The sequence below is a fragment of the Monopterus albus genome, unplaced genomic scaffold (assembly GCF_001952655.1).
Source record: "Monopterus albus unplaced genomic scaffold, M_albus_1.0 scaffold103.1, whole genome shotgun sequence".
Lineage (NCBI taxonomy): Eukaryota > Metazoa > Chordata > Actinopteri > Synbranchiformes > Synbranchidae > Monopterus > Monopterus albus.
The window spans coordinates 1,308,060-1,333,103 of NW_018127983.1; the positions used below are offsets into that span (position 1 = coordinate 1,308,060).

The 25,044-nt window shown below is 40.8% G+C and overlaps 1 protein-coding gene and 1 long non-coding RNA gene across 2 annotated transcripts; one reads left to right on the forward strand and one right to left on the reverse strand.

Moving 5' to 3' along the window:
* Nucleotides 1-10,594: 10,594 nt before the first annotated feature.
* Nucleotides 10,595-12,463, reverse strand: sox14 (SRY-box transcription factor 14). Its single transcript, XM_020609930.1, has one exon. It carries the CDS (start codon nucleotides 12,063-12,065, stop codon nucleotides 11,349-11,351), a length of 717 nt encoding a protein of 238 aa, XP_020465586.1. The 5' UTR covers nucleotides 12,066-12,463; the 3' UTR covers nucleotides 10,595-11,348.
* Nucleotides 12,464-14,136: 1,673 nt separating this feature from the next.
* On the forward strand, nucleotides 14,137-24,324 carry LOC109965697 (uncharacterized). The gene is made up of 3 exons (XR_002275682.1): nucleotides 14,137-14,354; nucleotides 23,136-23,196; nucleotides 23,316-24,324. It is a non-coding gene; the product is annotated as an uncharacterized LOC109965697 (long non-coding RNA).
* Nucleotides 24,325-25,044: the final 720 nt, after the last annotated feature.

The window sequence follows — 25,044 nt, forward strand, 5'->3', positions numbered from 1 at the left end:
TTTACATTTGATCAAATAAATTGCTTTAACTAAAGGTGGACAAAAGCTTTTAAAAGTTCTGTACACCCTGAGAATATTTTGGCTCAGTGAATGACTGAACTGATAGAGAAACTTTACAGATTCTCCCTCAAACTAAACACTGACATTACAGAAGTAGCAAGTATGACTTTATACAGAATGAATATTTTGCTATTACAGTACACACTCTGAACTGATCCCAGCAGTGCGGCACAGTAGCCAACCACAGCAGTAGAGTAAACTTGCATGTGTGTGGGACTAAAGTTCTGCATTTCACTGTCCTTATGTCCATGTCATGAACACTGAAGTTTATTTTTCAGTCCAGTGTCAGACCTGGGAGGTCAAGTGTTGTACCAACCGAACTGTGTTGCTCTTGCTGGGCAGGTCGCACAGGCGACAGTGGAGGCTGCCTCAGTGTAGTGCTGGCCAGCAGGTTCAGGAAGCAACACCTGCCGTCTCCTCTCCAGGTGTTCTTCCTCTCTGCACATACATCCTCTATGTTGCTGTATAGTAGTTTGAATAGGCCTCTTATCAAACACCCTGTGCCACTGACTAGGGCAAGTAACAAATATAGGTCAAAAGGCTAAATTTCTCAAAAAAGCAAACAGTATAAATTACTTTGGTACATAATCACATATAATGTCAGCACAACATGAAAACATTATCTCAGTATGGTGCAGCTGAATTTTTCACAAACTAACTTAAACATTCTTTGGGATAAACTAAATTCATGCTCTCAAGTGTTGACAAATGTGATGATGAAAATAGGGAGCCCATAACCTTAGCTAAAGCTAACCGGCTAACTGACCTTTGCATGAGCTCAGTGTGTCAGCACCGTGTCGAGGTACACCTTGCACCCAGCACCAAACTGTCCGTCGCTCTCCTGGGATTTATTTTTGAAATCTGGCACATTAAAAGTTACTGTGTGTCCTGAGACCCGGCCGCAGGTGGAAGTGTCGAGTGTTAGCGAGCCGTTAGCGAGCTTAGCTGACTGGAGGCCCCCTCTTCCTGCATGGCTGAAATGAAGTCCTGATAATCAACTAAACGAGTGTTATATTAAGCATATTAACCATTTGTGCAATACCCAATTACTCCAAGAACACACAGCATAAAAAAGACATTACCCAATGTCCATGTCACACATGAATAATGAGTTGCACTTGAACAGCTTCAGTGAGCTGCTGCTTGTCCGCCATGTTCTCCTCATGACTGGAAAGTCCAAAGCCCTCGTGTACAAAGATAAGCCAATCAGGAACTGAGAATTCAGTTTTATTTCCATATCAATCAAACTCTCACAGACAACTATTCTGTCTCACATTCACTATCATGCTGTTGCTTACACGTGACTATTCTCATCCACACCAACCATTAATACCTCTTACATATGTTATTATTCCGTTTCCAATACACTATTCAACTCGCTTAAATATTCTATCATAATCATCACATATGTAATTATCATCTCTTACATAAACTATTGTGCAAGAATATAATGCATGTGCATGCCAGTGTGTGTGTGCATGGCAATATATGGTGCTGTTTGTGATAGGGCCTATGATGGTGCATATAAGAGAGTATTGTTGTGTGTTAGAGAGAATAATAGTTTGTGTAGGAGAGTATGGAAGTAAATAAAAGAAAGCATGACTGTACATGTAAAAGGCTACAGTAATGTGTGTGGAAGAATATAGTAGTGGATGTGTGAGATTATGATGTTGTGTGTATGAGTATGATTTGTGTCTCATGGGGCCTCTCATAATTAAAAGCTTGTTTTTGCTTGCCACTGTAGCCCTGTCTTAAGTCTGCACTGGGGTCTTCAGTTCTCTGCTGCTCACAACAACACAGTCTATATGTGGATGAATTCATATTTAACTTATCATCTTAGTCATTTATTTAATCATTTTACTTAGGTTTAATTGCAGTGTTTAATATATTAGCAAATTCTTTACAATTGCATCTTGAGATGCATCACTGTCTCCTTTCTTGAGTTTGTACCCAGTGAGATATGATGTATAGGGTAACAGGTGACTGTAGGCTGGCAATGTGTAAACACTGGTTTACATTCAGGCTTAGGGGTATTTTAAACATCACCTTTCCACTTGCTGTACATCACCTTATTTTTGGAACTCACCATGGGACTGCAAAGCCTAGATCTGCCATGTAGAATATGAAGACAGAGCAAATTTAAGGCACATGTCTGAGGCTTCTTTACAGCTACTATAAGTACTGCACCACCAACAGAGCACAGTTTCTTCATGAGAGCATGTATGTTCTACTCTATGTTAATCTGTCTATATTGCTGTTGATCTTACCTAAGCTCATCAAAGTAAACTGCCTGAAATAGGAACTCTTGATTCCTGGTTCTTTCAACATGAACTTAGAATAAGATGAAAGATTTTCAACCTTTCAGTATTTAATAGGACAGCTTTCAAGATGGTGATGCGATGATACAATCTCTAAAACCAGTTTAACAATTGAAACATTGTGAAATTAACCAAGCATCTTGTATGAAGCTCACTATCATGTCAGGTACTGGGAGGAACCTGAATCTTCCACATTCAACAATACAGCAAATCAAGCCTCTCTACAAGGCTGATATCTTATTCATCTGCTGCTCTGCGCTTCCTCAAGTATTTGCTGGCATAATTAGTTGGCATAATCAGCACTGTACTGCTCTGTGATGATAACAGCGTTGTATAGTGCACATCACTTTGTGTTGCTATAGAGTGAATGAAAAATAAAGAGAGTACCTCTCATTCCAATTTTTGCTCTTCAGCCAAAGTAAATCAATACAAAAAACACAGCTAATTATTCACATTCAAGGTTTCGTGCAAATTACCTAAATGGCATGCGGTTTCTATGTTCACATAGTATAATATACATATAAGAAATTTAAACCAATCAATGTAATTGTACACCATGGCTGTGAGGCACTCGAGGCTATTTGTTTGGTTTCATCAGATAATGTAGCTGCTCAGTTCAGGGTGTGTCAGGTCATGACAACTTGTATTCACTGGGTCTTACAGCATAAGTAGGCAAGGACAAACGTGTTACCACATCAAACCATGTACAGTAGCATTGCCTACACAAATGATAACAGTCTGAAGGGCTGTTCCATTTATTTTATTATTACAGTGTTTAATCTTCTGTTGTAACCAGTAACCCAGAGGCTGATGAATATTTAAAATAACACTGTCTCCTAGAATGTATGTTTATATATTAAATTCTTTCCCCAATTATACTGTGGTTAAAAACAGAGGCTACTCCCTGCTAGGACTATGTTCAGAATATATCCCAAATGATACTGGAATTTTGATACCACCATTAATATTTAGATATTTAAAATGTCAGTTAATGACATTTTGTACAATAGTAATTTCTTTTTTCACACACAATGTGGATATGGATCCCTTAGATTTATTTTTTTCTTTTTTGTGACCGAGATACATACTGAGCAGAACATCTTGAGCATCTTACAGTGACAAATAAATCTGTCAGTGCACAAACTACAGTATAGTAGTGTAGATGCCTCTAAAATGTAACTTGTGGCATATGTTAATTAACAGCATTGCCTCACCTTGTTAATACAGTAGACTACATGCTCTGTTTCCCTCAAAACAATACTTTCTGTTGCACATCATTTGTATATATAAATGTAATTTCAAGGAGACAGGGAAACAGCCTTAGAGTGCTGTTAATGCTGAACTCTGCAATAAATGACAGTGGTGTTACACATTAATACATATTAATTACATATGGTTTTGCTTACATAAACTGTATAGGCGTTAAAATGAGACTACAGTTTACAGCTTTTGCAGCCAGTGTGGCCACAAACTGCAACTATGCAGTAAGATAATAAATGCTAATAAGCACATATTGTATACAGTAGTTTAACAGTAGCACAAGTGGTGAAGAGTCATAAAGTCTGCAAAGTGACTTAGTAATGATAACTACACAACATCAGTATCTGTCTAAAGTTGACTAATATTAGCTAACATTACTGCAGGTGCTGTTAGCTACTGGTCAAAACAGAACAGGAACGGCTGTAGAAGCAAAACATACCAGTAGCAAACGGACCAAAAAGTTTTTCCTACAGAATGAAGTTTTCTTTTGTAAGAGGGAATGTGTTATTCTTTCAGAATCTGCATATAGCCTTAATTTAAAACACGAGCATGTTTCAAATAAGAATTTCAAATGATAGATTAATAGTGTCAGTAATAATTTGGGGTGTTGTAAAAATATCTGAGATTTTCATTCTTCTGCTTATTTTATTTACAATATTTAGTTTTCTACATGCGCTCCCATTAGATTTTACCATTGTTTTTTGGATTATTTTGTCAAACAAGTAACTGAAACTTGAATTAAATAACTTTTTTAATCGAGAAATGTGAGATAGACTAGGCAACTGTCCCACATCCCTTCAAGAAACAGAGATTAATTTGAAGGTAATCATAAGTGTGAAAATTGCCGTTATCTTCTCACTATTCCTTTAACTGCTAACGGCCTGTCTGGCTCTGAAGTTGTCCCGGATAATAAATATTCATACACCTTTCAGGGTCTTTGTTATGTTGACTGCCTTCCATCGGTGTGATCTGCTGTAGCACGAGGAACACAAACAGAGAAAAAAAATTAATATTTAAAAAAATGTAAGTAAATATATAAATAATAATGACAATGAGGTGGAACATCAAAGGCTCCTCTATCTTTGCAGCATGTAAACAGCGCGTGCCTTCAGTGAGGGGAAGAGCCCTTTTTAATGATCCCATGGAAGATTGCCACATTGACAAGCATCCTGTAATAAATAAAATTAACAAACATTTCTGTAGGGTCTTTTCAAAAGGAAAAAGAGTCCAATGGTTTTTTTTTTCCAGATAAGTGTTCTATACATCCCTGCTCCTTCCTGATTAGTCTAATCCAGTGAGAAGTGCGTGCAGGGTTTTGATTGAGTCAGCCGTCGAGGACCCCGAGGGGAACCCTTCTGATAAGTGCCTTTACCTTTCACCTCCAAAACCCCACGCACGTCGCTTCACCATATCCCACTCCCTCTAATCTCATTTGGCCCAGGAAGACATGCTCAGGCACAAGAAGCTACGATTAGCATCCTCTTTACCAAGGGATTCCGTTGGCTTGGACTGCCAGTACTGCCCTCAACCCGAGTCGCTGAAGGCACTTAATCAGCCAGGTAGTTCTGTGTGTGGCGTGTGTGTGTGCTTCTGCATCCACCCCTTGTAAGAGTGTGTCTGAAAGTGTGATGTTAGAAGGTGTGGTTCCCCTGTTTACCTTCTGTGTAGCAGTGAGAATGAATGGATATTTCTGACAAGCAGGGCATGTCCTACTTTATGGCATGGCTGCATGTCAGGGTCACATCAAAGATTTTAGAACCACAAAGGTCTTGGGTTCAAAATCCCCCCCAATCAAAAAAAATTGTCCCATCAACCAAAATCTGAGTGCTTTTCTGAGTATTTAAAGAAATCACGGAATTTTACATCTGATTTATTCCTCTCTGTCATAAGGGTAAGTGCTAAAAACTAATTTTCTTCTGTTTTAAATGGTCTAACAATCATATTTCCATGATTCTGTCAAAAAAAAAAACAGAATCCGCCTTAAAAACTCCAACATGACTAATATATGAACAATCGTGGGATATGTTAGTTCCTCTTTAAGTCATTAAAACCCCTCAGAAATATAACCAAGGCCATGACCTTGATGTATCTTGTAAAATGATGTAAGTGTACAAACTTCAGCAGCCTTGCATGTACAGTAAATAGTGGCATTCATTCTTGATAGCTCTGATTGTATCCATCTTTTATTCACCACGCCATCGTGTGGTGTTTCATTTTGAGCTGGAATTGTCCTGTTGTGTAATACATCATTTAGTTTTGCCATGATTTGCTCCAGAGATCTTTTAGTTAAGAATTAACCTGTAATGAAAAAGTCGTGTGAGTGCGAGTTCACGCTGAACAAAGGCTCAATAAGCTTCCCAGAGTTCACAGGGCTACTACTGCGAATGCCAGGTTTGCGAAACTCTCCACAGCTCCGCCAGCTACACACATAAATCATGTATCAGCTCGATGAAGTAATCACCCCAAATATTTTAAAATATCCCAAATGTAGTTGATAATATAGAGAAAACAAATCAATGCAAAGAAAGTTCTGAGACAATGCAGGAATGTATAAAGCGATAAAGGTCTGTGGTCATATGAAATCTTCTATAGATTGCAACCTTAAACTTCTCAAATAAAAAGAGCTTATGTACAATGTATTTCCTTTAATGGACACATTTTGTATCCGTTTGCATTCTAGGCCAACTTTTCATCATTAGTCTTTTACTAAGTATAAATGGATTTGGCATAAAAAATGGAAGATAATATAAACTCAGAGTTATACTGAATGTGTGCAGGCCTGCAGAACTGATGTTTGTATCCAGTATCACAAAACAAATACTGTACACGCTGATGAGAAGCTCATTACAAGGGTAGAACTTTAACTCAAACAATAAGCTGTTTCATTTTAAGAATCGCTGACCACACCTCTTAGCCATGCTGAGCATGTTGCAGTGATTTTTTTTAAATATCAGTGATGCACAAATGCAACAGCAGTCTTATGCATGTAACAACAGCTTGGCAACCCACAAAGCATGTGGAACAAAATAAATAAACTCAGTCATCCACATGGTTCGATGCAGGGAAGTTATATGCTGCTGATCACAAGTGTAGTAGCCTGAATCAGCGGCTTCTGGGGCTGAAATATCCTCTATTAAAAAAACTACAAGTAAAAAGTAGGGCTGCATGATGAGAGATTGCTGGGAAAATGTTGTTATTCCCTAAATATCTGAAACATTTAGCGGTTAGTTTGGAACACTGGTTTCCAGCCTTTAGGTTAAGACCCTGAAATCTGGCACATTAAACAGGACAAGAAACAAAAACATACATAATCCTGCTACACAAATTTATGATTTTTTTTCCTTTTCTTTTACCTGCTCTTAGTCGATAATATTACATCTTTGCAGCTCTAAAACATTGACATAAAAGGGCCTGAGAAGATAAAACCAGTCTTTGGAGAGCCACTGCACATAGTTGATTGTCATTTGCACTGAGTGATAGGTGTCACATGTGGACACTAGTTCATTTTTAGGGGTCATACGATAAAAAAGGCCCAGACCACTTCGTTATGATTCTTCTACTAAGAGCTACTGAGGTGATATGGGTTTGATGTGGCTTCTTTTTTAACCTGAAACCTGAAGTTGTGAGTAAGATGAAGGTCGTCAGTGGCCAGTGTAAACTATTGGCTTCACTGAGAATGTAATTTAAAAATACTGCATGTGGCAAAATATAAAGGCTTTTACAATAATATGACTAAATAACAAAATAAGAATTACAGTAGCCTGTTCTTTATCTGTTCATCCGGGGATGGAGAGGATTAAATTATATTTAACATTCGTCTCAAATGATACGTGATTACAAAATAAATAATTCTAATATGTAGCACTATATTTACTTGATTTGAATTTTAAGAAAATTAAATGTTTTAAATGTTTGAGGAGTGTGCGAGACGTGAGATTAATCTCGGCACCTTTAAAGCTAATGTGAATATTAGCATGAGTAATCTGACACAGCATCCTGCTGCGGCCGGCAGGCATCAGGCCTGGGGAGCTGCAGGGAAGCTTAGCTGCCAAATTCCAAAAAAAAAGATGATTATTAGCAAATAAAAAGTTAAGACTGCGAGCACTGTTCAAAGCCAAGCCAGACTTGGCTTCGGTGGCTCGCTGTCCGGTGCAGGAAATGAACCTGGTGGATGCAGGACGCGGGTTCCAAGTGAGGCATGTAATCGTATGTCTGCATCCCGGCGATGCTTTCCATATCTGAAAACGATGAACTCCTGAGAATTAACCACATATGGGACCATATGCGCGCGCGTGTGTGTGTCCGATAAATAAAACACACATGCGCTGTCTTTATATCTGTCGGGGCCAATAAAGTCTTGGTGTAAATCACTTTTCCGGCTGGCACAGCACATGAAACAGCCGTGGTAGGATTCCTTTTCTCTCAGCTCATCTGTTCCCTTTTTTCTTTATCATCTCGTTCACAATTTCATTTCTTTCAAATGAGAATTCAGGGACCCCCAAATTCAAGCACCCACGTCTTCAAACAGCACAACTGTACGGTTTTACTCTTTCTCCCGTCAAAATGGTATCCCAGATTCAATTTTAGATAGACTGGGATTTAACCAGTGATGATTTTTGTTAGTGTTTCGGAGACAATATTTAATATGCTGAAATGAGATCAGTTTTTATCGCCTTTTCCTAAAAAATAATAATAAAAAAAAATTCTCCATATAGGCGATTGTGTCAAATCTCGCGTTGACATGAGCCAAAATGAACGCATCTTTGATAAGGAAGCCTGTATGTGGCATTTCATCATCGGGAGGAGCAACAGCAATGACACTGTCATCATCATCATCATCATCATCATCATCATCATCATCATCATCAGGGACTTTTTTCCCACACTCCTCCGGGGTACTTTTTTCTTCTTTTGATTTAGGAAATTAGTTCGCCTAAATACAAAAGCACATTCTCAACAGCCACTTATCAAACTCCATTTACTGCAGATGATTTCAGGGTAACATTAAAAGACAATAATGTAAATGACCCTGTGGCTTTTAATTAAAAACGCCCCCCCACCCCACCCCAAACCAATTGTTTTACATGTTTTGGACTTGAGGTATTGTGGAGGGGAAAAGTACCAGCGCCTGCTTTCCTCGTTGTCCCCCTCCTCCTTGACTTTTATCACTAAATGGAGCATATAAATGACCTGAAAGCGCTGGCTGTCGCGTTAAATTAAATAAAATAAAGAACAATTATCCTCTCCTTTTTCTCTGATCTCGCGTTAGAAAAGGAGTCCTGGAGAGATAAGGCAGATTGAATTCTTTCTGTTGTGCTCCAATAAAAACGTCAAAGGGGGTGGGGGGGTGGGGGGGCTGACTTAAAGAGAGATTTAAAACCAACCCTCCTTATAATTTCAAAACATAATTTCCCTCCCATTATACCTCTCAGATGTCGTTTATTATTAGAATTATTTATTCCAGGACGTTGTGACCACGGTCAATTTCCATGACTAAGTTGGATAATTATAGGCCTAGTTATAGTTTAATAAAGTGAATAAGATACAAAAGCAGCGGTTTAAAACAAAAGCATTCTTATTGTATATAAGAGTAATAGCCTCATTTTCATCATGAAAAAATATATGCATGTCTGCAGCTTCTCCTGAAAGTAATTAGAATTGTCTAATTTCAAAGTTGAACTGAGATGCTTTAGGGGTTTGATGTAAAACTTCACATTCGGTTCAATGAAGTATCACTCCAATTTACAGCTCTAGATAAGGACTAAGTCTGTCATAAAAATCTGCCCCCCTCCTCCCTCCCCAGGATTGAATTGCACCTTGGGCAATAGTGCAGAATCGTGAATCTCAACTTCTCTTAGCATATGTTCCTGGCAGATAAGTAAACAATTTGGATGTGAAATGAAATTTTTAATTAACACTACACCCGTTTAATATGAGGCTACACCGCGGTGCGCAAATCCTGTTCTCCATTACCAGGGTGCACGAGAAAACTGGGCTGGAATCATGTTGATATCTTTAAATGCTCCTATTTAATTCAGCCTGTTTTGGGGGTTGTTTTGTTTTAATGAGAGTCAGATCTCTTCTCACGCTGGGACAGGTTAGAACACGTGTGGACGGCCGGAGGGGAGAAGACTTTAGCGGGGCTGTGCTGCAGCACCTTCCTTTTTGACAAGCAATCACATTGGCTGAGATAGTTCAACCGCACTAGTAGTAAAAAAAAAAAGACTTGGAGAAATCACATTCGCTTTGTTTCATTAGCTGAGCCTATAATTAAGCAGCAGGCTCCATCCTTGAAGTGATTAAGCAGTCAGACAAGTCGGACGGGCGGAATCCCTCCAGGGAGGCCTCTGTCAAACATCAAAAGATCACAACCAGTTCATCCCAGTGTCATAAAAACAGCTTCACCGCGCTGTACACGCCTGAAACCTGTTTCAAATCATGGCACGAGAAGCAGCAGCCAAATGTGCAGGTAATTAAGGCTTGTTGTGGAAACGATCAGAGGAGTTTGACAGCTTCAAAACCAGAGCCACACACGAGAGGAAGGATCGAGCTGAGAGAAGAGGACTGATTCGCCTGCTGTTGTTGTTCTGCTGCGAGGAGACTTGGTTTCCAGTCTATAGCCGATCACCAGTATTGATTAGTTTGGGGTCAAGTTTCAGTCTAACACTTCAGGAAAAAAAAATCTCAAAATCGTTTTACCTAAAAAGTTTTTCGCTCTATTAATACTGTTTCCATTTTAATCTTTGAATAATATTTTAAGTAGTTGTTTATTTATTACATTTTGTAACTATTTAAAATGTATTATTTAGGCTTTTTTCTGCCGGTTTGAACACCTAATACATTATCTTTGTACCCAATAACCTACAAATACAGGAGATTGATATCATTGAAGACAGATTGTCTTTATTCGAAATGTCTTTGCTCAGCAACTGAACAAAGAGCAGGAGGTATCAACCTTCTAGATACATTATCCTTTCCATAACATGACAGGTTTTAAATTACCATCTTAGATAGAAAATACACATATAACTCCTTGAAACCAAATAGAAGTTATCCTTAAAAACAAAGCCAACAAAAAGAAAAAAATGGCGCGTGTTTGGCACTGAACCACAGGTAAAATGCAAAATAAAACATTTGGACCTAAATGATTTTTTTCTTGTCATCTTAATTAGAACGTCTAGTTTATGTGCCAGTTTTTGATTGATATAAACAATATAACCCGTATATAATCCAGCCTCTGGTCCTGATTTTGACCCTATCCAGAACATGATAAAATTACCAGTGCCAAAATGTAGACTACTTAGGCTTATACAGGAAATAAGAGTGCTAATTGTGCGAGCCAATTTTTCAAAATAAAAAAACAGTAGCCTATCAATAACCAACACAAATCGGCATATATGCATTGAAATGTACACAATAAATAAAGTTAAAGGCCTCCCTTTTCTGGTTGCCATAAACGTTATAACATTTACATTTCTTACAGTTCACAGGGGACCGTCCATTACACCAGATCCCAGCTCCTCGGTTCATGTCAGAAACTTGTTGGATTTCTGGAAAAGTTTGTTTTTCTTTTTTTTTTTTTTTCTTTGCCATAACAAGTCCAAGGCAGTTAATACTGTTCATGCCATTTAATGCGGCGCGTTGTCCATAATATATTTACATGCATTTCAGTATTCAAGTGAATTAAAAAGAGGACAAGAGTCTTGAGGGTTACATGGCAGTGGCGTGTGCGGATGAATATGGGTCTATCCCAGTCTTGGTCATACCTGGAAAAAGTATGTAGGCCACCGGGGGCTGTAAACTTGACGCTGACCAGGCTGTGCAGTTACACGGGACGACATAGCCCGGATTTGTGGGCGACGGGTGGGTGTGGGTGTGCTGACTGGGGCACCCAAGGGTGCCGAACGCCCCGTTCTGGTATCCCAACGAGGACGCGTACGGCAAAGTGCTGGTGCTCAACGTGTGGGGCATCTCTGTCATCTTCTGGATGGCGCTGGAGCTGAACTGACTCGGGTCGAGGAAGGAGTAGGGAGCGGATGTCGGCGGCAGAAACGCTCTGGCTTTCTCCGAAGAGCCCAAAAGAGAGTCCGCGGCCGACACGGGAAGTCCCTTCAAATGATCGGTGTCCCCAAGGTAAGGCAAAGGGAAAACGTACCTGTCCTTCTTCAGCAGGTTTTTGGGTTTGCGCCTGGGTCTGTACTTGTAGTCGGGGTGCTCCTTCATGTGCTGAGCCCGCAGCCTCTTGGCCTCGTCAATGTAAGGTCTCTTCTCAGACTCGGAGAGCAGCTTCCACTCGGCGCCCAGTCTCTTGCTGATCTCCGAGTTGTGCATTTTGGGATTCTCCTGTGCCATTTTCCTCCTCTGGCCCCGAGACCAAACCATGAACGCGTTCATGGGTCTCTTGATATGATCAGCAGGCTTGGACATCTTTAAATCTCGTGCTTTCTTTTTTATCCCCGATGTTAATGACGAGGAAAAGTTCTTAATGTTAAGGAAAGGAAACTGTTCACCTGTCGAGGTGCCAGATACCAGTCATGCCACGTCTGGGATGTTCTGGAAAACACCAAAAGTAGAATAAAATAAAAATAAAAATCCAGCGCCCGGTTTGTTTCTTCCGTGCTAAAACACTGACGTAAAACACGTACGTTGGGATAAGTCCGGTAACAACTCTCTTTCAGACCTGCGGTAGGCAATGCAGGACAAAATACATGCAAGATGCACACACGTAAAAAAAAAATCCACAAAGGTGAATGCAATGTTCCGCAGTCAGTCTGGAGTCATAAAAGTGTTCAGTATTATTTTTCTGTCACTCTCTCTCTCTCTCTCTCTCTCTCTCTCTCTCTGAGGTTTGTCGTCCATCACCTGGCTTGGCAATGTGAGGCAGAAGCGGTGAAGTTCAAAGGCTGGGCTGGTTTGGTTTCTGCACGCAATCTGACATAATCTGCAGGGCGTTCACTTACCAACCTGAGCGCCCAATCAGCACGGAGACCGGCTGCTCTAATACCTCCACCAAAATATATATGTACATTACAACATAAACAAAGACCGGGCGGTAGTGGAAGTAAATATAATAAAGCAGAGAGGGGTGTGTGTGTGTGTGTGTGTGTGTGTAGGGAGTAATAGTCAGGATCCCTCCCGACTCCATTTAATGTAATGAATCGCAACAAACACAGACCTTCAACCTCTTTTCCAGGTAAAACTGACTTCAGTCTAGAGAGGTGACTATACCGTGCAGCCAATTTACTGCGCAGCTATATTCCAAATGTCTGGGAGCCTGACGTACATAGGCCTGTTTAGGCTTTCACAAAGTTATCTGTGTCAGTTCTTTTTCTTTTGAAAAGTGGGGAGGTATTTTAATAATGATAATGAATAACCCCTAATTCTTTAAAAGCTCCATTCCTCCGTTGGATTGCACAACAACATGGCACCTGGTGTCCATGTCTTGCTCAAGGACACTTCAGAAGGATCGAACCCGTGTCTCCTAGGTGCTGGGGGAGGCCGCACACCACACTGTGGAGCGATTAAGATAGAAAAGTCAGAAAGGTCAGATTTCAGCCCTCTTTGCTAAACATTTCATTCTACAGTTAGGATGCCAGCAAAACTCACAATTCCTTGAGCCGCTAAACAAAGACGCGCGAGCACATAGACATAAACACATGCGCACACAATTTGATAGGCATTGATACTGGACCTTTAGCGCAAATGGGCCATAGTGACTGATTACAAGCATCAGGAAAATATTACATCAACTGTAAACGATTGGAAAACCGTGATTGTGACGGTATAACTGTTGCATTAGCTCACATTCATTTAACACCGTGGTTTTAAGGAGGCACAGACTGATCGTTTTAAAATGCAAATTTCAGTGAGGACCATTGCCTAATAGCCCTCGGGCTAACGTGCCTGATATATGATTCCTTCAGCTGTGATTATTAAACGAAAGGCAGACAGCTGAAGGGTTTTTCCCCCGCACCGTCAAAATGATATGATTGGAGACACAAGCCAAAGAGTCGTTTGCCTAGTTACACCCCAAGCTGATTTATTTAAGGCAGTCTTTAGAATATATGTGCGCCACATCCTATTGCAATCATTTCCTCATCTTTATGTGTGTGTGTGTGTGTGTGTGTGTGTGTGTGTCACACAAATAGCTTACACACGCATCTTCAAAGATTATTTTAGTTTCTTCTGTTTCCACATCACATTGACTGTATCTAATACGACAGCATGACAAACAAATAAGATAAATAAAATGCTATTAGAAATGTCATTTATAGCCTACACATAGGCAACTCAAATTAAGATATTATTTTATAGCCGACAAAAATACTAGGCCTATTTTTGCAGGAGAAACGCACAAAATTGTTGTGGCCAAAGTAGAGCAAATGGAATTTATTTTTCTGACTGCTCTATTTCCATATTTCAGCACCGTCTGTCTCTCTCACGCTCTCTCTCCACTCCCTGTCTCCTCACACACGCATGCGTCGATCTGCAGCTTGTAACAAGATTTCCATCAAATCTTTCTCTACAAACCCTGAAATTATCGATACAAAAATCTCCTTTTTGGGAGAAAGATCCTCCTCGCCCCTGTCTACAGAACAGTGCAGCCCACAGCTGAGGACGAGCCTCTGTTTTTCCAGTGGGCTACGAGCTCCGGTCGGATGCTTGCAAAAAGACGAAGCTCCTCTCTATGGGCAGACTGTGTTCATCTGCAGTGAGGTAGTATCCTGCATGTTTGGACCGTATATTTTGGCACATTTAGAAATTGTAATTGTGTTATGCTATTTCTCACTGAACAGCATGATGTCATTTCACATGTAGCGTTGATGTACCCTCCGTAGCTTAGGCTTCATTTTGAGATCAATGAATTAGATAACCGGAAATTATTTTAGGGGCTGAGCCTGCTGTTCACCAGGGAGAAGTCAGCTACATCTCTTATTCAGAAACCGAGTAATTGTCTAACAAATGCACGCTGGAAAGTTCCCTCGACAACTGATCGGCATATTGAGAAATGCGCTTTGATTTGCTAGGGGTTGAAGCGATCATTTCTTTCTCAAATACAATAATTGACAGTGTATTGTCTGAGATACAAACCGTTAAAATGCAGGCTGTATGTAAAAAGTTGTGGTTTTCTACCTGGGCGCGCGTCACCATGAACAAACGTCTTCCCATTTCCAAACTTCAGGCATCTGGAAATGTAAACAGATTCGATTTGGCAAAGCATAAACTAAAAGATAAAAAAGAAAAGAAAAAGTGAAAAATAAGAACATGGCATTTGTCTCTCTCAGATTTTAGTTTAGAAAAGCTTTAAAGTGAAAACAAAGGTTCAGTCCCAACTGTTCCTGTTCATGATTCATTATAACACTACAATATTAACAGTGGCCTACATTTATCGGCACCTGTTACAATTACAGTGACTTCTAATAGTGCATTGGATATAATCACAGACATGCACTGTCGTATGCACCCACACACGCGCGCGCACACAGAACACTTGTGCTGCTATCTTTGTGAGGACACTCGCTGACATAATGCGTTCCCTAGCACCCTATCCTAACCTTAAACATCACAGCTAAATGCCGAATCCTAACCCAAACCTAATTCTCACCTGATCCTTAAAGACAAGTCTTAACCTTCAAAAAGCTGCTTCAGAAAGTGAGGACCGGCCAAAATGTCCTCACTCTGTGTCAAAAAAACCCTTTTCTGGTCCTCATTATATAGAAAGTACAAGAACACACACACACAACTAGGATTATCTAAGGACACATGTCCATCCATCTCGCCTTAAAAAGTGAATGGGCAGCGGCCTGACACACGCACAGAGCCTATTAGCCAGCCTGGGCCCCCGTGGAGAGCGCTGAGGTAAGCTCCCTTTCCGTAACTGTCCATGGTGCTGAAGCGGTAAGTGGTTTTCTTTACTGCACAGTGGCGTCCTCCCTCAAAACTCCTAAAAGCTAGGGTTGACATTTAAATGCCTTTTATTGTGTTTCCATCCTATTTAGTCATGGTTGTCTGTAAAAATAAAATATCAGAAACCTAGGCAATCACATGGCCAACAACTTTCCTAACTTTTATTCTTTTCTTTGTGTGTGTGTGTGTCATCAGAATCTTTTCAAACATTTTCACTGTGTGCAGGAAATCTGTTAAACCTCACTAGGAACAAATGAATAACTAAATATAACTATCTTATAGTATAACATTTTAATAATGTGAATAAGTAAATGGTACTGTGACACCACAAACACATTTTATGCTATTGTTGTAATTTAGCCAGGGCCTTGTCAGCATAAAGTATTTCTGTTATACTCTTGCTTCTAATTATTGCTCACAAGAAGAACTGTACATTGATAGATATATAGTTAGATGAGGAATACGAAACGGGATACAAGGTGAGTAAAATGTAAAAGCAACAACAAACTCGTATGTGTAAAGAATTGTGCCTTCTGGTTGAAGGACAGCTATACTAACAGGGTGCCAGTAATTAGGTGGTACTATATATGGGTTTGCTTTAATAAATCCACAAATAAATCAGTTTGCTGGCCATACAAGTACATACACACACACACACCATTGTGTTTCCATCAGTTCAGGGGACACTGACTGACACTCACTTCTTGGAGACTTCCCCTAACCCTGAAATATAACCACTGCCCAACCTTACACACTGAGTTGTTAATCTAAAAATGTAAAGTTTTAGGTTTTGGGGCCTTTTTGTCCCCATAAGGACATTGAGTCCTATAATACCCCCCCCCCACACACACACACACACACACACACACACACAGTGTTCACTTGTATCACCACAAATTCTTTTTTTCTGTTTGCTCTGCACAAAAGAATACACAAACATTCCTTGCAATTCACATACTCAGTTATCATAGAGGTGCAATCAGGTTACCAAACCCTCACATGGCACTGCTCAGATTCTTGTACAAAACAAGTTAAACTAGAAAATGGAGCCATTTAACAGCTACAGTATGGAACTTAATCTCCTTTAAACCATGTGTACAGAAGATATTCCCCACTCTGTCTCTTTCTCATCTTCACATGTTACAGTAAAATCCTGGGTGTTCATGGTCAAGCCATTTATCCACAGTTTAAACGTATGTTACTGTGTTTGTCTTGGAAATGGTACAACAAAGTAGAGCCTATAAATAGATGATAATTATACCTGCAATGTTAAATTCAGAGTGGATTTCTTTCACCAATATGGAAATAGTACCATTCACTGACACTGAGAAAGAAGCAATCAGAACATCAATGAGTGGTATGTGAGATGTACTGCCAACATAGAGTATACATTACAGAAAATATACATATCTATCATATCTTTATAGTTCTCAGTAAGAGAGTTAACATGAAATCAAATGCTATTTCAAATGACTAAACATAGGTTAGTCTCTCACTGAATAGCACATTGCAGAGCAGGAAAAAGAAATAAAAAAGGTTCAAGGCATCAGGTAAAAATGAAAGGATGGGGTGAACCTTCAACAACCATAAGGTCCACAGCACACAATTATACAATACAATTAGGATTAAAGGGGCAAAACAGAGATAACAGGAGATACGGATAAATTATCACAAAAGGAAAGATGTGACTCTCTCCTGACCTTCATTAAGAGAAAAAAAACCTCATTTAGAGCTGGCCTTCCTTGCAGGGGTGATTTCAGCTGTTCACATGAAACTGGGACTCACTAGGTATATGTTGAGAATCTGGCGTACTTTCAAACAGTAACAGAAAATATATATTCAGGATAAAGTAATACAAATATAAATAGCTATACATATAGAGAATGTGAAGGTACATCATGCTTTGGTGGATGTTGGGACGGGGGCGCCATTTTGGCAGATACGCATTGTATTTACCTGCATACATTCTGGTTTTCTTTGGCTAAAAAAGTTGCTTAAATTGTTTAGCTCTCACTTTACTGTGATACTTCAGAATGGATAACCTTAGCTGACTGTAGCTAACTTGTAGCGGACCTAGAGAGTCCAATGACAAGAGTGACAGACTGAAAAATGACTCCACACCTTGATCTCAGCATTAAGTTCAGGAGCTCACGCTAGCTAGGAGCTGACAGTAGATAACAAAAACACTGCAGATGAATCCATTTCTGCTTGTTTGTGCTCAAACTGAACACTAGGGTGGATGTCTGGATGTAGCTGAAGCATCCATTACTGCATGTAGCTGTATCGAATAGTACTTTTTTAAAACTAACATATAGATGTTTGTAGTTATATATCTATGATGGACAATGAGCGTGAGCACCCAAAATGGCACAATTACTCAAAATTCAACAGAGCATGACGACCACTTCACATTCTCTATATGTAAATGATATACAAACATTGTAATGATTGTTGTTTTAATAGATTGGATTGATTTCAACCACAGTTACATGCCATTCATGATAAGCTTGTTGTTAACTCATAATTATACTGTTAGGAAATAAACAGTTTACCATCCTGGGAACTTAGCACTGCTTCTGATATTTACCAAGCCCTCTTTGTGACGGTAGCATAACATTTAGTATAACTCTTTCAGAGGTCTCAACACCTCATTAAGTTGACACATTGATGTTGTCCACTCCAACAACTTCTGCAGTGATAGCGCTTAAATAATCCAGTCAATAAATGACTTGCCATTATTGAGGTGATGAACCATTTACTGATAAACTGAAGCAGCACTTGACAAACCAACTGCATGTAGGTACAATACTTTATCAGTGCCCAAAGTAAACAAAGCATGGGTGAGCCAGCAGGGCTGTCCTTTCCTTAATTTTACAGTATCCAGGAATCTGAGGACTTATGTGTATCCCACCAGTCTGATAACTCTAGAAGCAACACAAAGTATACATTTTCCTAGACTATGCTATCAAGCTGAGTTGATATTTAGTTCATGTCCTCCAATGTACCCACTCCTCAACACTTACCTATCATCCTATTGTCCATTCCACATTTTCCAACAGCAGCTATGCTGAAGGTATCCCATGGAGACAAATGTCTCTGCCTCTGTCACCATCACCATTCCACATTGCCTCTGTTAGCCTGGCTGGAAGATGACACCCTAAGCTTCCTCCTGATAATATAGCCAATCAACCCATCATCAAACACATCTTCTGACTGCAAGGTCTTCTCCAGAAGATTTTGTGCCGCACAGACCCCGAGTTCAAGTCTTGGTTGTGTAATCTTCCACTAATAACCTCAAAATTGTCCCCAGTCCAGTAGATAGATGAGGGATGTCAAAAATGACTTCCTGGTGTCAGAGAATCCATGATTTGGAGCAGTCAACTCTGGTATCTGACCGCTCTCACATCTTCCGTTTGTGTTCCTCCATGGCCCCCCTCACTATTTTCTGGGTCATCAACCACCTGTCTTCCTTGGAGAAAGAAGTGGCTATGAGACAATGTTTGCTTTGGTGTTCATTAGTCAGTTTTGGAAAAAGGTGTTGCAATACCTGAGAACAAAAGCAGTTGCACTGTTGTCAGAAGGCTTGTGTTACTGTCACCATGCCTCATTGATTGTCACTGACCTATACTGTCTACTGCCTTCTGAGATTGCAGTGCTATGGAGGGGGCTTCCAATACCCACTGGACTAGAGGTTCCAAAGAATGCTCCCAGATCCTGAACAACCTATGGCCACCCCTCTGCTTTGGAGAATAAACCATCCTAATACCCGGTTCAGACTACACAATTTAAACCCTATAACAGCCTGACCAGGCGGTCCTAGGGCATCGGAAGTGACAAACAATGTCAGATATGACAATCGATCATTTTATCTCGTATAGTTTTATATAATTTCTTTCATCTTCCACAATGTGGTGACCCGATGCTGACCAACAGGAACACAGATGGCTCTTCTGTTCACAACATTTTTGGCACATTGGACTGGACCATATTCATGCTTACCCACAAGTAGTCAGTGTTCATCTGGCACACAGCTATTTACTGTATATATTTATACTGTAACATTGGCTGGGTCAAGAAAGGCTGGAGACCAGAGCCTGTCATTTTCTCATTTTATTGCCACACACAGGTGCAACCGCAAAGCAGCAGAACACACACACAGCAATCTTGCCAACCCACAACTATATACAGCCTGACCAGAGGGGCATTATGGGCATTCCAAGTGTCTTTCTACCCCCAATGCTACACAACCCCCTCCTGGCTGGTTAACTGTCCTCACTAACCAGAGTCATAACAAGGCCCCTTAAGAATTGGGGGAGCCTGCGCTGGTGCTGAGGCCACTCTGGTGACTCCTGGGCAGCTGGAGGACAGGGGTCTGGAGCTCTCGGCTGGCTTCCACTGTCTAGCTCTCCCCCCTCAGGTGAAGCCAAGGGCCAGTATGGTGCGAGTCAGTCCCTGTGAAGCACAATTCAGCTTTGTTTATTCAGTCTTTCTGTCCAGTAGTCTTTTCAGCACAGTACAGGGTCAGCTCCTTTGGCTCACTGACTGTGGGGACAAGCACTTCTTCCATTCAGGGCTGTACACTAGGGATAAAGTTCACTCATGGACTACGAGCATCTTGGACCCGCATCTGGTGAGGCACTACATCAGTGCCCCCACCTGGTCCTGCTGCTCGGTAACAGGTCCAGTGTCTTGGTCCATGGGGCACCAACCACACTGGCGCTTCCTCCTTCTGTAGCTCCTCTCATATGAGCCCTTGCTGGCTCATCTGGTCTCAGTGCACACTGCCCTGGAAAATGGTATAGGCATGGACAAGCCTCTGGCTGGCCCTGGTGGTGTAGATGACTCTGTGGCTGGCCACTTCAGTGTCACGGTTAGGCACAGCCCTTCTCTACCAGCAGTGTGGAGAGCCAGAGCATCTGAATGCCGACAGGGAGCAGCCCCAGGCACATCTATCATCCATCATCAAAAAACCTTGGAGTGATATTTGATAGCGGTCTCAATTTTGATAAGAAGATCAGGGACGTGGTTAAAACCAGCTTTTTTCATCTGAGACTTTTAACGAAGGTGAAGCCCTTCTTGTCGTGTGCAGATTTAGAAAAAGCTATTTATCACCTCGCGACTTGACTACTGCAATGCCCTCTATGTTGGAATTTCCCAGTCTCTTCTTCAGAAGCTTCAACTGGTCCAATACGCTGCGGCTCGGCTGCTGTCAAACACTCCCAGGTATGCCCACATCACCCCCGTTCTTCTCTCACTACACTGGTTGCCAGTACAGTTTAGAGTTGATTTTAAGATGCTGCTATTTGTTTTTAAGGCTATGAATGGCCTCGCTCCGCCGTACCTGTCAGATCTGCTATCTATCTGTGCTCCACACAGAGCTGTGCGCTCTTCAGAGCACCTGTCCATGGTTGTCGCATGATCTCGATATAAAAAATGGGGCGACCGCTCTTTTGCTGTGTATGGCCCTAGACTCTGGAATTTTTACCGTTAGAACTTCTGCTATTTGTATCTTGATATGGAAGTTTTTTATTGCTCCTGTTTTGTAAATTTGTGTTTTATTCTGTTTAGGTTGTATTGTTTCAGTGATGTTTTCTATTTGCTACACGTGTTCTATTGTGCAGCACTCTGTGCTCCTTGGAGTTGTAAAGTGCTATATAAATAAAGTTTTATTATTATTATTTATTATCATGGCCCCTCACTCCACCAGCAGGTCAAGACCGATGATGTATGGATCTTGAATGCTGGCCAGTCCAAATTGATAATCAATGGTGCAGCCAGCAACAGTCACTTTGAGCGTCCTACCTTCCCACATCTTTGCACTCTCACCTTTGACTGAGGTGGTGCAATGGTTGCTGGCCCTCCACTTGTGGGGTTGTGGCCCTTCTGTCCCTGGCAGTGTCCCTGGGTGCACCAGGGAGATGGACCCCAGTCCACCTTTGGTGCCATTCAGCTCACAGTCCAGGTACAAGCCATGTGTCCAGCCCAGATGGCTGACCCTTAGCTGTGACAGGCCACATGTCTAGGGGTGCTGGGCTCCATGATGGAGGTGCCAAGTGATGTGGCCCAGCTCCCCAGAGCAGGAGCACTTCTCTCAGCATTGCACAGTTGTTCTTCGGTTTCCTCATCATGCTCACTGCTGTAGCGGCGACCTGGCAGCCTGCCTCCTCCTCCTTGTTGGTTCCTTCTGGGTCCACCTGCTGCACTTGATGTTTCAGGGTTAGGTGTTAGGGTCAGGGCCACCATCAGGGTGGGTGGTGTGCAGAGGTGCAGGTGCTCTCAGAGCCATAGTGGCTGCAATCCCCAAACAAAGGCATGAAGGATGAACAGCATCGAGCTGTCGGCAGTTGGATACCCACGGTGAGCACAGAGGCAGATGTCTTCTGCATAGGCGCCCAGGTTCTCTCCTTCCCCACATTGTCAACTAGCCAGCTTAGTGCCAGACTTCATTGGTGTAGACACATCAACCAAACCTCTGCTCCAGTGCCCTCTCTATGGGTGACTAGTCACGTCAGTGAAGGTCTGTGGAGCCCTGCCCTCCAGGGCGAGGACAACCCAGTCGGCTTTCTCCTCAGTCAACCAACCATTCACTCGCACTGCCATGGGCACTTGGATGAGGTACATCTCTAGCAGCTTTCCCTGCTGTAGTGCGGCAGCTTCACCACTCCTGGATGGCTGGCTCCTGGCCCCATGCTGTGGTCTGGTTGAAGCTGTAGTGCTGGTGCTCCAATGCTGCTCTTCCTTCCTGGCGGGCCTCGCTGGCTCCATCAGCGGTCTTGTTTTGGTGTGCTCTCGCTGACAGTGGGGTGGCTGGCAATCTCAACACAGCTACTGGGACATCTGCTTTGGTTTATGGCTTCACTCCTTCTTCCAGCCGAGCAACAGAACACACACCGAACGCACACAATCCCTGCCAAACCCACAACTATATATGACCTGCCCAGAGGGGCGTTATAGGGGATCCCGCCAGGTGTTTCTCTGATCTCGATGCTATAATAAATTATTTTACTGGCTAACAAGATGATGATGATGTTCACAACTAATGTTATTCACTATTACTTATATTATTGTGTACGTGAGGAAAATTCTCCAATTAAATAATAACAGTTTTATAACTTTGAAAATAAAATATTCACAATATCACCAATGACACATTTATATTCACTCATTACCTCTCACAGCCTGAAGCCATATCTCACTAGTGGATGTAATTTGTCTGCTGGGAGCACATGCCCAGCACCAACATTCAGACTCAGTCAGTCCTTTGCAATGTTTGTAAAAAAAAATATTAAATTGAATTTTTTTGAAAAAATTGAACATAAAGCATTGTGATATATAACATTTTGATTAATTGGTTTTGGGGTTTTATGCCAGTTTAACTACCCAGAGGTAAAACAGAAGTGGTCGAATGTCCATTTTGTTGGTCAACTGTGAGTCAAGAGCCAAATGAAAACCACATCATAAGTATAACTGGATAGGTTGATAGCTATGATTCCAATAGAGCTACATACAAAAGCATCCTATATTTATTTTGGCATTGTGAATAGCTTTCTATTTACCCAACTTCTCTTTTCTCTCTCTCACCATTGCCAGTGCCTCTGCTCAGTCTGAGATCCTCACCTCAAGATGTTGGTGAAATGCTCTTATGAGTCAGGTGATGAATTCAAACCTAAGACTGAAAATCAATATTCCACAGCACTACTCTTGAATGTCTCACAATTACACTCATCAATCAACCCTCTCTTGCATATTTCCTGTCTGTTTTGCTTACAGGCTTTTGCATGGTGAATAACAAAGTGGGGAAACCTTCAGTGGACAAACAGCTGCTTGTGAAATTTAAGCTGGACTCTACAGTAGGTATTGTTGGGGAGCAGTGATCGACATGTAATCAAACTAGCAGGTTAACTACATTTTGCAGTAGCTTGCTGGTAGTTCAACTATGTTCATATTTGCATAGTTATTTGGGTAGTTAAAATACTTTTCCCATTGTTTGTGTAGTTAACCATTCAGACTATAAACAATTTTGAGCCATAAGGGAAAAGGAGTCATGTTCTTTCTTTTTATTTTATGTATGTGAGCATCATTGGTAAGGACATGTTCAGTGTCACACAGAATGTCCTGTTGGATAAGAACTTTGAAAGGCTGCTCATGTGTAGTTTAAAGAAGAGATTCTGCTTTGACTAGTACACAGAGGACCATTACTTTAGACCAGTATTCAAGCTGTTCACACTGTCTGAAATACTGCAAGTTGAAGACTGTTTTAGTTGGTAAGACTGTTACAATCTTACAGCTGTTACAAAACGGACAAGACAGACTTTTTTTTAGACCAGTGCTCAAGTTGGTCAAATGGACTAAGAAGGTGCAAGTGATGTTTTTATTTATGTACTTTTTTTAATCATATAAGACAAAATTCAGATTTGTTTACATCAAAAATATAGCCTTCCTTGCAGTGTTGTCCTTGTGAAAAGCCCATAGGACTGTTTTATTTAGGACAGATTAGGTCTCAGGTAAGAAGATCAACTGGGCTGCATTTTTTTCTGTAATGTGGATTTTTTGTTTATTTTATTAGAATTTTGTCTCATATGCACATTGTCAATTTGTTCATTCTTTTTTTACAACATAGTTTGAACTACTTTGTCTAAATAGCTGTAGTTTAACCAAACTAGGTTTCTCTCCAGGGTAGGGTAGGTAACACCTTCCAGTGTGAAGTCAGTGGTAGCTTGCAAAGCTATGCTTTCTCAGTAGCCTCCCCAGCACTGACAGTAGGTATTATAAAATCAAAACCAACAGCAATGAAAACAAAGACAGTTACAGAATTTAACGGCTTTTGAAGCCAGACAGACTAAATTGGTATCAGTGAATGATTAATTAATTTTGCTGAATGATCTGTGTTAGCCTTGTGAGACACAGTATCAGTTTCCTTTTTTTACACTAGAAGATCTCAAGAGACCGCTGGTTCAAAAGACAGTTCAATTTAGAGTCCCCGCTGGAAACGGGTTTAGAAAGTATTTGCCATATATTTTATATATTTTAACTGTCGTAATGTCACTAAAATGGGGAAAATAACTTTTCTTTCATTGCAAGTGCTCATTTTTCATTCACAACATATGAAAAGAATTGTAAAGCCCCTTGAGATGTGAGTTGTGATAGTGGGCTATATAAATTATTTTTGTTTGTTACATACGATAGCATAAGGAACAACATAATGAACAAAGTATAAGGTATAGATTTGTACTCGGATCCTTGCAGGATTTAATCACCATAACTGTATTATTCAAAAGAAACTTATGTGAATCTTCACTGACTGTTGTACTATAAAATAATAAAATTCTGACCTTTTCCCTGAAGGATAAAGACTTTGATTGAATCACAGCTATTTATTAGTCTGTTGAGCTTGACCTCAATTTATCTGACAGCTAGAAGGTGACTTAGTGTCAAAGAGTTTGCTTTGGACACAGCAGGTCATTTATTAATCAAAGAAAAGATTGAATTGCTGTCAAAT